Raw genomic sequence first — 17,276 nt, forward strand, 5'->3', positions numbered from 1 at the left:
TGTACTAGCTGCTTAAATTGGCAGTGCTGTTTTAGATTATAAGTAACTGAAAAATATATACTGTATATATATATATCTATATATTCCTGGCATTTGCTATAAGAAGTGCTTTGTTTAATTTTGTCTTATTCCCTTGGTACAATTAAAGAAACAACTAAGTTAAACAGTTGAGAGTGAAACCAATTCTTTGCCATCAGGAACTGCCTTCTAAAGGGAAACAGGTAAAATAAAACATTGGACAACATTTTGCAAATGATATGGAAATAATCCATGGAAAGAAACTGCATTACCCTCGCAAACTGCCACCAAGGTCTTCTTGTTATTAAAATACACGCTGATGGGCACGGAGTCTGTGGCAGCCAGGGACAGTTTGGGCTCTTCATACAATTGAGATATCATATTTACCGTCCTCAGGAGTCTGTCAGATCCTTCTCTTATTCCCCCTTTGCAAGAAAAAAATTAATGAAAAAGGGGAGGAGAGATGGAGAGACAGCGAGGTGAGATCCGAAGGGTTCCCATCTGGCGCAAGCAGAAATTGCTGCTATTTCCTCCATTTGTTGCATCCCCGAGCGTCTCCGGCGCGGACGACCTGAGGAGGTTCGCGGCAGAGATGCACTTTCCAGGGAGCCTCCTCCTTTTGTTTCAAGCCATCAGTCCAAAGTATACATATATATACATATATATACACACACTTTTTATATATATATATATATATATATATGGATATATAAGGGCGACCCCAGGCTTTGCACTGCCACCAGCAGAATCCAAAGGAAGTTTTTTCTCCCCCAGCTGGGCGCACGCCGGCGGTCGTGTCTGTCAGGGCTGGGCTTTTGTATGGCAGCACGTCAGCAAGTTCACGGTCAGCACCGAAGACTTTCAAGAGAACAAAAGGGTTGGGGGGAGGTGAGACACCATCGCTGCTCCAGCAACCCCACGGGTGGGGAGAGTTTTTGGGGTGGTTTCCCTTCCTTTCGGTCTTCGTGGAGGCTTTCCCCAGCCAGACACGTGGGATGCACATGTGGCCAAAGGACCGTGGGGTGCCAGCCTTCCCCGGGGAGAAACAGGGATGCCACATGTCCCCCCGGGGACAGCCCCGCCGGCAGAAGGTGCACGTACCGCTGGCAGGTGCCAGCCTTATTCGCAAGCGGAGGCGACGGTGGTGACGCTGGTGATTTTGGTGGAGTCGTCAGACCAAGGCTGGAGGTTCTGGAGGGCAAAGAGAGAGGAGTTGTGGACACAGATGGGGTCGGCTTGGATGGGCTGGTTGATGGTTTTTTGGAAGGCCTCCTGCTGCAGCTGCATGAGGATGCGGTTCGCTTGCTGCCGCTCGGCCTCCCGCTCCTCCGCCGTCTGCCTCCTAGGAGAGAGAGAGCGGTTAGGGGAGCCCGGGGGAGCAAAGGAGGGTTATCTCCAGAGAGAATAGGTTACGCTGAGTGCTTAGGGCTGGAGGGGGGTAGGAAAAGAGGGCGCCTAGCCACAGCGTGGTCCTACATCCCCTGCACAAACTGCCAGTAAATCCCATAAACTGGGGAGTGGGGCTGTCTATCTTACTGGCCCCAGCAAGAATTGCTCTGATCAAAGACAGCCAGGAGCAGCCCACAGCTCTGGTTTATTTTCCGCCATGGGAAAAATCCAAGCAGAGCCAAAACAGCCAAAGGGGCACACAACAGCGTTGCAAAAGGTGCGATTCCCTGCAAACATGTTCTGTGCCCAGCAGTGAGAGCCAAGCGCACGATGCCGCAGTGAGGAGGATGGAGAAGGAGCAAGGTGAGACATCACTGACTGGCCGTGCCACACAGCTGGGAGACAGGCAACATCCCCCTGGGCATCCCCTTCCCAGCACCCAGGTCTGCCATCTCCTCCGCTGGGCTGCGGTGGCCAGCTGTCGAGACTCTGGATGAAGGTAACAACACACCCACGGCAGGCAGGACAAAAATCAGCAAAATGTCAGCTAAACAGTAGAAATGCATTTTTAGCAGCAAGAAGAATCAAAGCCCAGAATAAACTGTCTGGGCAGGGTGAAGGACAGTATTTTTAAGAACAGGTTGGACACACATCTGTCTGGAATGACACTGGCAGGGCTGATCCTGCCGAGGGGGGGATTAGGGGGCCTGCAGGGGTCCTTTCCAGTGCTGGTAGGGTCCCAGCTATGGGCTGTCGGGGAGGAGGGGATGGGATAGGAAGAAATGGCCTGAACACACTTAAATCCACAACGAAAATCCCAGCCACCCCTTGCTTGGATAGAGGGTCAGTCTGGAGACTGCAGCCTGCGATCACCTCTGCTTTTACTGTGAACATCACCTGGCACCTCCGGTGACACTGCTGGGGCGGCTTACAGTGCCAGTCCCAGGATGATCCCCAAAGCACCCCCTCCCTCCCTCCCACCCCAGGGCCCAGCTGAGGCTCTCCTGGCAGCTTCAGTGGATCAGTGACAGGGGAAATGGCAGCTTTTTAATTTAGCAGCTCAGGGGGATGTGACATGTCTCATCTTCTTTGGCTGCAGGGACTGGAAGTGGCAGCTCTGAGCTCTGCAGTGACATCTAAGAGCACAGGGCAGGGGGTCCCTAGGTCCCCACCCGGGGAAATGGGTGAGGGCTGGATGTGGGCCATGGGCCTCCGGGGCACCTGAGCCTCCAGGCCTGCGGCCAGGGCTCCTGCCCGGGAGCAGGTAGCTCAGGGCTTAGTCCCTGCTCTAATCACTGTGTCAACATCTCAGTCAGACATCCCGGGGAGAGGGGGCTCAGAGCAGCATCAGCCCTCCCTGCTCAGCCCAAGAGCCGCTCCGTCTCTGCCTCGATGAATATTTAATGACTCCCTGCACAATGAAGAGATGCTCCAGGGGGAGGGAAGGAGCCCCGTGTCCAGGGCGGTCAGGAGCACAGTGGCTGTGAGCACCCAAATATCCCCCTGCTCCAAGCAGCTGGCCCATTCATGCATTCATGTCAGGCTGGGATTTGCCTGTTCAAATCTGCCTGGAAGGAACTAAACCTCGATGCCTGTGTCTCAAGCAAGAGCCCCAGTCTGGGGAGGGGATCACACAGCCACCCACTCCAGCAGAGACATCCAAGCAACGAGCAGAGGAGAGACTCTCCTCCCCTAGCATGCATTTATTTAAGCAGTTAAATCCCTCAGAGGGCTTAAAGCAACTTTCTTTTCTCAGATATTCCCCACTGCCTAGCTCACACTGAGCCTGCAAGCGGCTCCTTCCAGCACCCAGCGCTCCAGGCACCGCTTAGAGCCCACTACCCTGCGCAGGGGCCCGGGGCACTGAGCCAGGCCTGCCATCGGCCGGGGTATCCGCATCTCCACCGCAACACCCAGCGTGCACAGATGCAAACAAGCAGAGCTTACAAGCGTGAGTCCCTCTGGATCAGGCTAGTGGGGATTCTCCCATGTCTAACACTATGGCTGAGATCACGCTGTAGCCTTTCCCTTAGGCAGAACCAGGGTTTTGTTTCTCTTTACCCAGCTATTTTTTGCCTAACATATGAATAGGTTTGTATCCTCTGCTTCTCTGCCAAAGGGGGCTGACTTAGCCAACAGACGCAAAGAGTATTGACAGACAGATGGAGAGCCAGCCAAGCTGCATTTGCCTCGCTTCCTTAGGAAACCAGGTTAGAAGACACAGCTGACCCTGTTTCGCAGGCCACGGCAAGAGCGCTCCTCCTCCAGGACTCTGCTCCTGGCTGACAGAGATCACTCCAGCTAGAGACTTCCTGGCACTGGGGGAGCTGATCTTCCTTCTTTAGGGAAGGACTTGCTGAGGGGGGATTCACCCACACCCTTGGATTCAAGTCCCTCGTCCCCCATTTCTTACCCAATCCCAGTATCCCCAGGCAATCACTGTCCCATTCCTGCCTGCGCCCAAGGCTCAGCACCCAGTAACACCCCCTTCTCTGACCTGCCAGGGGAGCTGCCCCTTGCCCAATCTCCTCCCCGCCCGCAGGGTGCCTGTCCCCAGCCCGGCGCAGGGCAGGGGATGCTCCCAGGACTGGGGTGCCTTCCCCGGGGACACCCCCGGGAAGCTGCAGCCTGGGAAGGGCAGGGTCACGGCGACAGAGCCCGGGAGGCTCCGTTTGAGCCCGGCCTCCTCTTCCTCTCCTGCCCGGCTTCACCGGCACGCCCGGCAGGAGAACAAAAAGAAAGCGTTTTGGCGAGGAGGTGCCGTACACCCCGCGGGGCTGAAAATCTTCGCGTTATGCAGAGCCCGATATCCTGGCAGCAGGATCCGGCCCCAGCCGCGCTCCCACGCCGGGGTGCGGCCCTGCCCCGGCGCCGGAGGGTCGCGCTGCCCCCGCGGCCGCGCACCGGCGGGTCCGGCTCCCGCACACACCCCCCCCGTCGCCCCGGGCGCACCCCGCCGGGCCGGGCCGAGGGCTCCCGCGGGCTGCTGCCGAGGAACGGTGCGATGGAGCCGCTGCACCCACCGGGCTCCCGGTGGTACCGCCTGCACCCACCGCACAGCCCCCTGCCCCGCACGGCGCACCGAGCAGGTGTGTAGGCACACATGCGTTCATCCGCGTTGCGTACGTGCACACCTACTTGCACGCAGACCCGGTGTGCTCACACACACACACACACACACACTCACAGATGGAACGCACGCTGCCCGCATGCACACCGCACACGCATCCATACGCCGGCGTCTGGTTTGCACGCACACCCCCGTGCACACTCACACACAGGCGCGCACACACATACACGCACCGTCCGTGGGCACACCCAAGCGTATGTGGCCTTCACACAAAAGCATTCGCACACAAGGTGCAGAGTTACACATGCATGTCCTGCTTTGCACAGACACCCACCAGTGTGCACACACTCTCATACCACTGCACGCACGTACAGGTGTGTGCACACACGGCCTACACCCCCCCCCCCCACTCGCATCCACAGGTGCTGCACGCACACACACTGCTGTGCATGCACACGGGCATTCCCATGCATGTGTACACACACATTCACATTCAGACACACGCGTGACTCCCCTGTGCGTGCGCTTGCAGGACTCGCGCCCCAACTCGGACCCACCAATGCCGCTGGCAGAGCCGGCAGCAGCCGGGCCCGCTCCCCCAGGGCTGCCCCAGCGCCTGCCCCCCACGTCTGCCGAGCCCCCAAGCCCCTCACCTCCACTTGGTGCGCCGGTTCTGGAACCAGGTCTTCACCTGGGCGTCCGTCATCTTAAGGGCCTTGGCCAGGGCAGCGCGCTCGGCCGAGGCCAGGTACTTTTGCCGGTGGAAGCGCTTCTCCAGCTCGCAGATCTGCAGGCGGGTGAAGGAGGTGCGCGGCTTCTTCTTCTTGGGAGGCGTGCGGTTCTGGTAGGGGTGACCTATACGGCGTGTTACAGTGAAGGGTGAGAGGGCCACTGGGGGGGACACGGGAGGAGGGGGGGATGAGAGGCAAAGAAGCAAGCAGCGACAGATCAGCAGAGGGGCTCCGGCTCCCTGGCGCTGGGATGGGGACCCCCCCGCTGCGAAGCCGCCGCTTCCCCGCCGACATCCGCGCACGGGCTGCAAAAACGCGGCGGCGGCCCCGGCGCCTTCCCCGGGGGCTGCGGGGGGGTGGGGGGCACCGGCCGGGCACCGTTCGCCTTTAGCGGCGGGGAAGGCGGCCGCTTGCCCGGCGAAGTGCCGGGGGGGGCAATAGCGGCAGCCGGTCCTGGCGCCGGGCCGGGGGTCCGCGCTTCGTGCGAACGGGGCTCGGTTTAATTTCGTTTGGGTGCGGCGGTAAACCCGCCGTCCTCGGCCCCGCGTTTCGTACGCGGGAAATAACTTCCCGAGCCGGAAACGGGAGTTGCGATTCGTTGTTTTGTTTCTTTTTAGTATTATTGGGTTTTTGTTTTGTTTTTCCCCACAGGAACGAAAAATAATTGGGGAAAACTTGCGGCGTGTCTCAGCCGGGCCGGGCCAGGAAGGGGCTCCGTGCAATTCAGCCCAGTGCCTGCCAGCGGAACGGCCCGTTTGCTCGCCCGCGGCCATGCCCCAGCCGAGCGCCATCGGGCCGAAATTAAACGTGAACTTGCAAAAATCGGGCCTCGGTTTCCGCCCCCGGGAAGAGGGTCCGGTGCGGGCGCTGCAGGAGCGGGGGCTGATTTTTCCCCCGTCACAATTTCGTTGCTTTTTTTGGTTTTGTTTGTGTTTTTTAATTTATTTTCGTTGTTCGAGATTTTGCTTTGTTGGCGCCGAAGGACGAGGCCAGATACACCTGGAAACGGCGGCGGGTCCGGAAAGCGGCTCCAGCCCGAGCCCGGCTCTGCTCGGGGCTGTAAAAAGTCCCTTTTGGCGGGAGAAAGGCTGAGCCGAAACCCGCAGGCGGAGAAACCCAGCCCGGTTACGGTACGCACGGGAAAAACAGCCCTACGAGCGGCCGGCAACGGGCCGGCCTTCCCGGGCGGGCGAGGGCCGGGGCCGCCGGGCTCCTTTCCCGCCGGGCCGGGCTGTGCCTCCGAAATAACCCTCTATTTTAAAGGAAACTTTGCGCGGGTGTTGGGCCGGGTGGCGGGGCCGCGGGGAGCGGGCAGCCGTGCCCGGGCCTTGCGGGAAGGGTGCGGAGTTTGCCATCCCGTTTCCTCCCTGCCAGCCTTTCCCGGGCCGTATCCCGGGAAAAAAAAAAAAAAAAAAAAAAAAAAAGAGGAAAAGAAAAAACAACAACAAACTCAAACCACCACCAAAAAAAAAAAAACAAAAACCAAACCAAAACAAAACCAAACCACAAAACCGAACAACGAAGAAACAAACAAACAAAAACCCCAAAACACCCCAAAAATAAAAACCAAACCAATACAAAACCAATGCATTTAGGGGGGACTGAATGCGCCTGATTTTCCACCCCTCCTTTCTTCTGGCCTCCGCCGGGACCGACTTCCCAGGGCGATCCGGGCCGCTCTCTGCAGCCGGGGCCGGATCTTGCTTTCCCCTTCGGGCAGCGGCTGCCGCGCCGAGGCCGGGCGGCGGGGAAGGGAGCGGGGCGGCGGGAGCAGGGAGGGAAGGGGGGGTCCCGGTGGCCCGACTCACCTGTGAACCTGTCTTTTGTGTACCGCCTGTTGCTCTCCATCCAAGGAAAGGTGAGCCCCGTGAGACTGTTCATGCCGTTCACCGCCGGCACGGCGGCGGAGAGGGGCTGGTGGACGCCGCCGGCCACCGGGCGATGGGCCGGGACGCGGATCACCCCCCCGGCCGAGCTCAAGGTGTTGCCGTTCATGCTCACCGCCATGTTCACGTTGTAGGAGCCGGGCAGGCCGCCCATGCTGCAGGAGGTGCCGGTGTAGGCGCCGGCCGCGCCGCCGCTCGCCCCGTAGCCACCCGTGACCGTGTTGTAGGCGCTGCCCACGATGCAGCCCAGCCCGTAGTCCGCCGAGTCCTGCAGCCGCGGGTGCGACACCATGCAGCTGCCCGGCTCCGACGTGTTGAGGATCTGGTCGATGCCGAAGCTGATGGGCTCGGCTTGGCCTTGGTGCAGGTGGTGAGCCCCGAGGTGCTCCATGCCGCCGCCCGGCCCCGGCAGCGGAGCCGCACACAACGCCCCGGGGCACCGGGGCCGGACCTCCGCGCCGGGCCGGGCAGCACAGCCCCGCACCGCCCCGAAACGCGGCAAGGCCACGCAAGGGAGCCGCGCACAGCCGCGACGCGCCGGCTACGCGCTCGGTCCCATGGCAGGGCGGCCGCGCACCCCGAGACGCACCAGCAGAGCCACGCACGGCCGGGACGCGGCAGCCACACGCTCAGCCCGAAGACCCGACAGCAGAGCCATGCGCAACCGGGGCACGGGAGCCGAGCAACCCCGCAGCCCAGGACGCGACAGCCGTGCCCGGCCGAGGCACGGGAGCTGCACACGCGAGGCGCAGCCGCTCCGCACGCACCCGCTGGACCCCACAGCCTCCGGGAGCAGAGAAGCGACACCCACGCGCGCCGGTCCCGCTCCGATGAGACCCGGCACCCCCACGCCGCCAAGACCCAACCAAGACGCCGAGCCGGGAGCCACTCACCCGAGACACACACACACACGAAGGTGCCCCGGGGACCCCTCGCCGCCGCAGGCGGTGGGGAGCCGAGAGCCCCGCGGAGCGGAGCGCGGCCGCGGCGGAGTGCGAGTGCGAGCGCCCCGCTTGCCCATCAATCACGCTACCCAAGGCCTGCTGCTCCCGGGCCCTCACTCTCCATTGGCTGGATGCTGAAAAGAGCCGAGTGAATGACAGCAGAGAAGAGCACACGAGAAAAGGAGTTTCTTCTTCCCCAGCTCCCCCCCCCCCAAAAAAAAAAAAAAAAAAAAAAAAAAAAGCCACCAGCCGCCTCGGCCTTATAAAGTCAGTGCTGGGTGCGCGCAGGGCATTGGGGTGGGTAAAGGAGCAGCAGGTACCCGGCGGTGGAGGGGGACGTTTTGCCTCGGAGTTTGTGGCCTTGGGCTGCTGGGAGGGGGGGGTGGTCCTGGCTGCCAGCCCCCGCGGGGGGGGGCCCTGGGTCGCGATCCCCGTGGGCTGCCAGCTGATCCCGTGCGAGGCCTAAAGCCAGGGGATACCCTTCTGGAGGGGTTCCAGACCCCCCCGTGCCCCTTTTCTCCGAAGGGGGGGTGTCTCCATTTCAAAAGTCAGCATCTCTCAAAAAGCCGTGGAGGAGGAGGGGGTCCCCCCATCTCCAGACCCCAGAATGGGGGCGGTCAGCAGGGCCTCCACGGGTGCCCAGGCCCGTGGAGGGGATATCACGGGAGGAGGTGATGGGCGCCTGGGGCACACCTCCCCCCAGAGAACCCGGGTGTCTCATTCCCCCGGGACGAGGGCCGGCCCCAGCTGCTCCCCCCGGGGCAGCGGCACACACGGCGGCGGGGCGGGGGCTGGACGGGGCACCCGCTGCTGCCGGGGCACCCGCTGCTGCCGGGGCCCGGCCGCGCCTTCGCCGCCGCCCCCTCCCGCGGGGAGATGAGTGGTTTCGTTGATAAATAAATAAATAGATAAGTAAATAAATACTCTTTAGAAATTGAAAGCCGCTGCCGTGATTTGCTGCAAAACTTGTTTTGGCCCTGGCCCGTCGGTGCTCCTGCTCCGCGCAGCTGGGTGGGGGGCAGAGCAGCCGCTGGGGCGGGGGAACGACCGGCTTTGGCCCCCCCGCCCTGCTGCTGCCGACCGGCTCTGCCCAGAGCTCCAGCTCTGCAGAGTCGAGGGTTTCCCCAATGGTTTGTGCTCTGCCAGCACTGGGCAGCCCGCTGCGACCTCCCCACTCCTGACTGGAGCCGACAGGCCCCCTCCGCCTCGGCTGGGGCAAACGCCGCACTCTATGTCTTCGATGTGCCAGTGCTTTAGTGCCCACGGGGGACTGTGGAGGTCCTGCAAGACAGTCCGCTCTGGGGCATCCCCCACGCAATACAAATGCACTGGCACAGGAAGTCGTGCCAATGCACTCAGGTACACCTCCTCACTCACCGCTATACATACACATATCCCATCTGCATTCTCACATAGACACACACCCACTCACACGGCCTCACCCTCACAAACACACACGCTCACAAACACCCTCATGAGCTCACAGGCACCCATGCTGCCACACAGTCCCACGCATTTGCTTGCACCTACGTTTGTGCACACATACTCACATGCCCCCTCATTCTTACAGACACTTACAACCCTCCCTGCACCCGCACAAATTCACACACATGTGCATTCTCACTCACACCTTCACGACTGTATGCATTCACACATGCACATTCACTCCCACAACACGCATCAATGCACCCCTATACCTATGCATTCAGACACCCCCAGACACACACACAAACACACACTGACACACCAGTGCTCGTGGGTTCCTGCCACCCTCACCCCAGCCACAACCCTGCTGTGACACCCCAAGACCCACCACCATCACCGCACCCACCACCACGGTCCCACACTGGGGAGGCAGTGGAGGCACAGCGGGCAGCAGCAGCTCACAGCCGCCCCTCAGCCCCGTGCCCAGCTGGTGCCCAGTGCCCGGCCAGCCTGCTCCCCCCGCCACCGCCCAGGCCTGCCTGCCGGGGTCAGGTTTCCCCCCCTCCCTGTACCTGCCTCAGTTCTTGACTTCTGAACTCTTCAGGGAACTCGCTGGCGCCAGCTCCATCAACCAAAGTCCTTGTGGTTAGGAGGAGCTGGGAGGGGAGGGAGGGAGGGAGGGAGAGAGGGTTGGGGCCAGCCAGGGCCGGGAGGCTGCCCTCGGGCAGGGGGCCTTCTCATCCCCCAGGGCTGCAGCTGCCTTTGCCCTTGTCCAGGACCAGCCTGGGCTTCTTCTCCAACCCCTTCCCACACGGGGGATGTGGGGCAGAGCCTGCTCACCAGCCCTGAGCATGTCAGTTTGTCTCCACAGGGAAGTGGCAAAGCATGCCATGCTGGCCTCACACAGTGCCACAGAGTCCCCTGGCACCGAGCCCTGACATCCGGAGGGGACCCAGCTCTGCTGCTGAGACCCGGGAGGTGCCCTCTCTCCAATAAATAACAGTCTTCCGATGCTGCTTGCGGATCCCAAAGGCCCTGGTCGATGCTGGGCAAAACCTTTGGTTTTCCCTGCACCAGAGATCCCCCAGGCTGAGCAGATGCTGAGGGCCCTGGAGGGACTGGCCCTGAGAAATCACAAGGTCACCACCAGTGAGCTAGGCTGGCTAATGAGGATCACAGCCCCCAGCTGCTGAGCCCAAGGTAGGGGCCTTCAGGCAATAAAACAGACCAGGAGACAGACTACAGGTAAGTCAGGTCTTCCTCTGCCCAGCACCCGGTGAGGACAAAGGAGAAGGGCGGGCAGGGCTAGGTCCCAACTGGGATTCAAGCCTTCTGGAAGTCAATGGCAATTATTGATGGGTTTTGGGAGGATGCACAGCCCCAGGATTTAATCCCTGCACAAGCCGCAGACCTCACCTGCAGCCTTAAGAAAGCCACACAGCTCCTGGCATTGGAAGTCTGGGCACTGCACAGCTAAGCTTCAGGACAACACCCGGTTCAGATGCTCCTGTTCAAATTGGTGCTGACCTTAGTTTCCCCTTGGGCTCTCTGTGTCTGGGGCTTGAGAAGTGCTGTAGAGCACGAGGTTCTGGAAATAATCCATCTCATGAGAGCTGGCAATTAATTTATAGCCTTTGCATCCAGCTCCCTAATTTTAGGGCTAAAGAGGACTTCAGTCCTCTAAGAGGACACGCAGTGCTGCAAGCTCACACACCGGGATATACCAGGGCCAGTCTTGGTGCTTGTGGGTTCACATCCCAACAGGAGTGTTTACAAGGGTCAGCACCTGCTTGGAGGTGCATCCAATGATCCTACAAATGGATGCCCAGGGCAGGGGGCAGAGGCACCCCAGTCCAGCTGGCTCTGCCTGGCTGATGCTTGGAGGCAGATCCCCAGCAAGCATCCTCCCACCAGCTGAGGGCTGGATTTGTCCATCTTTGCTAGGGCTCTGGATGTCAGGCCCTGCAAAAAAAAAATCACTCAAAGATCACACTGAGCAGAGCCCGGGGAGACAGGCATTCTCAGGTGTTTGCCCTAAGAGCTATTTAGGGCAGTGGGGTTTCTTTTCTGGCCAGAGAAATCTTTTCCTGCAGGAAATATCAACAAGCTGGATCAGCCCTCTTCAGAGGTGGAAGAAAGTCTCCAATGCAGGAGCTGACACATGCACTAAGTTACTGCAAAATCAGTACATGGAGGAGAACAACGCCCTTAGCCTCTACTTCTCCAGAGCATCTCACCCCTTTCAAGCACCCATGGCCACTTACATATTCCTGCCAGCCTTGAAACTTTTGTCCCCCCTCACCTGCCCCGAGCAGCTGCTGGGACAGGCTCATTTCCAAATCAGTGGTTCAATCCTGCCCCCAGCTGAGGGTTGCGGGCTTAGTATGTCCACGCTAGAGGATGGCAATAGAGACTAGGGTCCTTCCCGTGCTTCGTAAAGCTCCCCTCTCCCTCCCCACAAAGGCCTGGGGATCCTTTCTCAGGTTGTCTCATTGATCGGGTGCATCTGCCTCCTGCTAGCGGAGACAGGCAGCCCAGCCAGGGCCTGAACTCCACCCTCCACTTCCCTTTTTCTTCTGCCTTGCTGGGTTTCCAGGGGTCCCCTTCACCACTGAGCTCCTCTACAGCTCAGGGCTCCCAGGAGCTCGGCATTGCAAGCTGCCTCCTTGCCTTGCAGCTGCTGGCCAGGAGACTGCTGTGAAATACAAGCCTTCCTGCAGGGGCTGGGGACAAAAGCGGTGTGTCTGGGACCTTGGCAAGGTCCCAGCAAAGCGCACTGGGCTCACTCCAAAACCTGCACTTGGAGCAGTGCTTTCTGGAACCTGTAAGTTCCTCCTATTTTCCTAAAAGGAGAGCTGCAGGCAGGTGCAGGGTGACAAACACACCCTCGCCCCATCAGCAGAATGGCGTACCCCGACTCCTTCCCTTCCTCGCTTCTTAATTCGTTTAATTCGTTGGGCTGGGGGCTCCCCCAGCCCCGGGTGATTATTCACCCTTCTGCACGTCCATCACCTCCCGCAGCTCTTTTTCTCCCATCCCGACCCCTGTGAAATCAATTACGGTGGAGGAACCGGTGCCCATGGGGGGCCACGGGGGCCCGGACTGTGCACAGAAGCCGGCCGGAGAGCCCTGCCAGGCGGCCCCGGGGCACGACGGCCCCGCCGGGCAGTCCCCGCCGCTGCCCCGAGCAGGGGGACGCGGTCCCCGCTGCCGTCGGGGGTCTGCCTTTCAGCGCTGCCGCTTCCTCTGAGATACGTCGCAAGTGTCGCGACAGCCGCCGATAGCGAAGCAGGGCGAGCCCCGCACCAACCAGCCGGCCTCCCGCGGCAGTGCGGGCTTCCCAACGCGAAATCTCGTTTCCCGCAATTCCCACCGAGAGCCAGCCCCTGCGGAGGGTCCCCGGAGCCCGGCCGGCCGAGGGGGCTTTGCCCCGGCTCCGCGTCCGCGGGAAGGGCGGGCCGCGCTTCCTGCGCATTAAAAGCAATTAACACCATTTGGGGAATTTTTAATTGCTCTATAAAGCACGCTGTAAATAATTACTCCCAGCTCTGTTGATCCCTCGAATACGCACTGACAGTTGTAATTTATGGCTTTGGAAGCGTGGCCCCTTGTATTCAGCATAACTCCTTATTACAGTAATGACTTAGCGCCGCTGCACTTAATGAGTATAAAGTGCCTAGCGCAGCGGGAGCGGGCGGGAGCCGCAGCATCGCACGAACTTCGCCCGCAACAATATTTCTCCCCTTTATGGTTACAAACGACCGAGGGGCTACGAGTTAATACAGCGGGGAAGGAGCGGCGGGGCCGGGGGAGCGCAGCAGGGCCCGGGCGGGGAGCGCGGCCGGCTCCGCGCTGTCAACGACGTCTCCCGGGGGCAGTTGTTGTCTACCAAAACTAAGTGTTTAGAGCAGTTCGCAAACTCTCCCATGGCCTCCTGGTAGCCGCTGGCTGCCTGGAGAAAATGGGTTCGGGAGAAGGAAGAGAACGGTCGCAGCTCATCGCATCTACGGGCGCAGGCAGTGCGGGTGCCGCGGAGTCCCGAAGGGCAGGTCGCCCAGCACCCACCACCCCCCCGGCTGCCTCCCTACCTCCCACCGCCCCGGGACTGACCGGCTCCGTGCAACAGGCCGGCGGGCCCGGCAGGGATGAGAGCCCCCCGGCCGTGGGTACCCGCGGGAGGGGAGGGAGCGGGGTGGTGGCCGATGGGGGCCGAAGTGCCCGGCGGCGTGCCATGAATATTCAACGTTGCCGGTTGCCGGAGGAGCATCTGCCGATAAATTATTGGTCCTGCGGCACCAGCCCCTCTCTCCACCGTGCAGAAATGCGTGTAATCCCATTAGCCCCGTCCCCTTGGCCACCCGCCCCGCACCAGCGCCGCTAATGAACGGCGTCTGGCCGCCACCCCCGAGGGCACCGACGGCAGCGGGGGACACCGGGGGCTCTGCCCCGTTATTAACTCCCGGCTTAATTACGCTCGCCGTGCCAGTTAATACAGCCGTGCCATAAGGGAGCAGACGCCTGCTGGACACGCGTGTCGCTCCGCCGCCTCCTCCTGGCTATCCCCCCGCTCCCAGAAGCGCTGACCCCTGCGACAGCCAGGCCTGTCGCGACACAGAGGGTGGCAGTCGTGATATCGCCCCCCGATCTTGCGGCTCCCCCGCGCCCATGGGGGCTGCTCGCCGCTCCCGACCCCGGCTGCCGGCAGCTGCCTTGTTTGTTCGCTCGCCGGGGGAGCGGCGGCTGCTTTTGTCTCCTGCCCGCCCCGAGCCCTAGGCCTTTTCCCCATCAGACAAAGTCCTGTTTTGCCAACAGATCCGTGTCTCTCTCCTCCCCGTCCCCCCCCCCCCGCCCTCATCTTAAAAGCAGCCCTCGGGGGCAGGGGCGCAGGCAGCTCCGCAAACGCCGTGCGGGCAGGGAGCCGGCACGCCCTGCCGTCTCCGCTAACAAAGTAGCTTTCACTAATGAACAGGAAGATCCAATAATAATGGTCTTAATTATTGCAAACATTGTTACGGGCTTAGCTCTAAAAACCTCAAAATCCTCCTCGGTAAATCCTCGCGTTTATTTATTTATCCCCCCCCCTCCCCTCCCCGAGGTTAATTAGCACGCAAAAAGCAAATACAAACTATGGCAGAACCGATGGGTAAACTTAAATCTAATTTGCTGCTGTTTGCATTAGCCTTTGGAGAGGAGGACCGGGCAGGAGGGGCAGCCCCCGCCGCAGGCAGCTGCCGTACAGGTGGGCGGCTGCGGGGACGAGTCCTCGGCCTGCCCGGGGGTCCCTTCGGTCCCCGAAGTTAGGGGACTTCGGCGGCTTCAGACGCTTTTCCTTCGCCGGCAGAAATACATCCGAGTCCTGGCAGGGCGCTGACAAAACTCGCCGCACGTCGTTTGCAGCGCAGAAAGTGCGGAGGAACACAGCGTGTTTGGGATTAATCGTGACCAAAAAAAAAAAAAGGGGGGGGGGGTGTGATCTAGAAATAGAGTTTCGGAGTTTCCAAACCCTAATCCCCGCCCCACTCGCTCCCCGCGGAGTAAAACACCCAGCGAGCGCCGCCCGGGGGACCGATGCCCCGGGGATGGGGAGTGCAAGGGATTATCTGGGTTTAAACGCAATCGGCCATTTATGCAAATAGCATTCTCCACACGTGTAATTTTAATTAATTAACTGCATTTTCCATTGTTGTATTAATTGTATTTTCCACCCGTAACTAGTTGTAATTTCCAGTGCTCCCGATTCACCGAGCAAGCACGGGGCGAAGGCAAAGCCGTCTCCACCCCAAAGGTTTTGCGGACGCTGTTTCTAACCACCCAGGTGGAATCCCGAAAACCGGCTTAGAGAGTGCACGACAGAAAACAAACAAATTAAACACGGCGTGTAAACATAAGTCGGGGAGAAGAGTAGGTGACACCGGTTTTTCAGTCCCACGCACACCACCGGCGGCTTTGAATTGCCAGCCGCACTACCGAGAGGGTCGGGGCTTTGCGTGAAGTCGCTCTTTCATGTCACTGCTCCCTCCACGACTTTGCGGAGCGGGAGCTTGCGGGACCCCAGCAGAGCCCGCAGTGCCTCGCTGGCCGGTGAGGGTCACCCGTGGACACCGGGGGCACGAAGGGGCGTGGGTGGTTGCAGGCGGGAAAACGAGCTTTGATTTCTGGGGACAAGCGCTTGAAGGCTCCGAAAGAACGGAGCTGTCCGAGGCGTTAAATAATCTGCCAAGACGGCTCTTTCCTTTCTGTACCACTACTCTAGCTAAGCTCCGTACAGCATGCCCGGAGAAACAGGGACAACTTCCAGCAGCTCATACGCTGCTGCAGATTTCCCCCAGAATTGGAAGTGGTGGGAGCCGGGTCTTCAGAGATGGGGGGGTGGGGTGGGGAGAGAAATGTGCACACCCAGATCTGAGCTCCCAGGGTCGGAATGCGGTATCCAGGATAAAACTCTGCTCTTCAGACCCTGCTATCGGTCTCTGAGGTCCTGCACAGAAACGCTGGGCTGGTTGGGTGAATTTCAGTCCCAGGAGAAATCCTAATTCATCACCGTGCTTAGCGGGCAGCATCTCGGAGCTGAGCCCCGAGTGCAGCCTCACCAGAGAGCATCGCAGGTGGCATTGGGAGTAAAAGGTAATGCAAGGCAGTGAGAGAGCTCGCAGCAATATTTGCAGAGGGATGCAAGGGTCTGACAGAGCCCAGAGCTGGGGTCTGACAGAGCCTAGTGCAGGAAGAAGAGCTCTTGCAAAACCTGGACCATAACCCAGCCTCGCTCAGTTCCAGGAGCAGCTCAGTGGCAAAACTCAAGCTTAGACAGAGTTCCATCAAACACTGAACTCGCTGCAAGGGAAGCAGCAGTTCTGATATTCCCTTCTCAGGCTCCCGCAATCCCCCCAGCATTTTTTTTTCCCCAGGATTTTTACTGCTCGGAGGAGATGAGTCAAGACACTTCCTTCTCCCCTTTCATAAATATTGCATCTCCCAAATGCAATTACCAAGGGCGAAGCGACACAAGTGTTTGCTAAATAAGATTATGTGATAATGTTAATGTATTTTATGCCTGTGCTGTGACACAAGACAATCCCCTATTAATAACAGCTCAATGAGATGTGGAAGTTCTTAACAGGGTGCTTTTGGGGATTGGGGATTTTTTTGCACCAGGGGGAAGGCAACCACAGTACTGTGGCATCAGTTGCAAGGGAGGAAGAGCCGTTCCCAGGGATCAGCTGAAATGGCAAGTGGAGCCCTAAGTAGCTCAGAGGGTCTGGTTGTGCTGTAGGTAGCACACAGATCGGTTAGCTGCTAACAGGGTGTAAATCACTCACAGGACATCATAAAGCAGCAGGCCTAGGGAGGTTCATGCACAGTATTGTGATCTTGTGGCTGAATTTGTGTCTGGCTATCAGCCATGCATTACCCAGCATTTGGGGGCCCTGTGGGCTCATCAGAAGTGCTCTGTGCCAGCCCATGCATCTTCAGCTATTAATGGGCAGAGCCTCACCTCTGTCCCAATGCAAGACCAAGAAAAGCAACAACAAAAGCCATCCCTCAGTCCAACTTCCCTCAGTCAGAACAAAATATCCACATCAAACCTTCACTCTCCTCTGCTGATCTCCAGCTCTCACCTTTATCTGCTTGTCTTCCTCTCTCCAGTGGCTGTGTCCATCTGCCATGTCCTATTGACACGTCCATCCCTCATGGTCTTCTGCCTCTATTGTATGACTGTCAGCCACGTGTCCATTTGCATATGGTCAAAAGTAACTGGGGAAGTTGGCTGCCCAGCCTGAGACATTTAGATGTGGCCCCTTTTTAGAAAGTCCTT

At 59.5% G+C, this 17,276-nt stretch overlaps 2 protein-coding genes across 2 annotated transcripts; one reads left to right on the forward strand and one right to left on the reverse strand.

Moving 5' to 3' along the window:
* Positions 1-1,137: 1,137 nt before the first annotated feature.
* Positions 1,138-7,569, reverse strand: TLX1 (T cell leukemia homeobox 1). The gene is made up of 3 exons (XM_049810671.1): positions 7,017-7,569; positions 5,131-5,332; positions 1,138-1,360 (listed from the first exon to the last, which is right to left on the reverse strand). Exons 1-3 carry the CDS (start codon positions 7,483-7,485, stop codon positions 1,138-1,140), a joined length of 894 nt encoding a protein of 297 aa, XP_049666628.1. The 5' UTR covers positions 7,486-7,569.
* Positions 7,484-13,572, forward strand: LOC126042958 (serine/arginine repetitive matrix protein 1-like). The gene is made up of 2 exons (XM_049810731.1): positions 7,484-8,092; positions 13,405-13,572. Exons 1-2 carry the CDS (start codon positions 7,484-7,486, stop codon positions 13,570-13,572), a joined length of 777 nt encoding a protein of 258 aa, XP_049666688.1.
* The last annotated feature ends 3,704 nt before the right edge of the window (positions 13,573-17,276 follow it).

This window comes from Accipiter gentilis, chromosome 9 (assembly GCF_929443795.1).
Source record: "Accipiter gentilis chromosome 9, bAccGen1.1, whole genome shotgun sequence".
In the NCBI taxonomy this organism is placed as follows: domain Eukaryota; kingdom Metazoa; phylum Chordata; class Aves; order Accipitriformes; family Accipitridae; genus Astur; species Astur gentilis.

Bases quoted from the DNA above. Each gene is read 5' to 3' on its own strand.
- LOC126042958 (XM_049810731.1), top strand. From the start codon at position 7,484: ATGCCGCCGCCCGGCCCCGGCAGCGGAGCCGCACACAACGCCCCGGGG. The intron at 8,093-13,404 runs GTGCGAGCGCCC...GCCTCCTGGTAG, and splicing joins GCGGCCGCGGCGGAGTGCGA to CCGCTGGCTGCCTGGAGAAA.
- TLX1 (XM_049810671.1), bottom strand. From the start codon at position 7,485: ATGGAGCACCTCGGGGCTCACCACCTGCACCAAGGCCAAGCCGAGCCC. The intron at 5,333-7,016 runs GTGAGTCGGGCC...CACGCCGTATAG, and splicing joins CACAAAAGACAGGTTCACAG to GTCACCCCTACCAGAACCGC. The intron at 1,361-5,130 runs GTGAGGGGCTTG...TCTCTCTCCTAG, and splicing joins AACCGGCGCACCAAGTGGAG to GAGGCAGACGGCGGAGGAGC.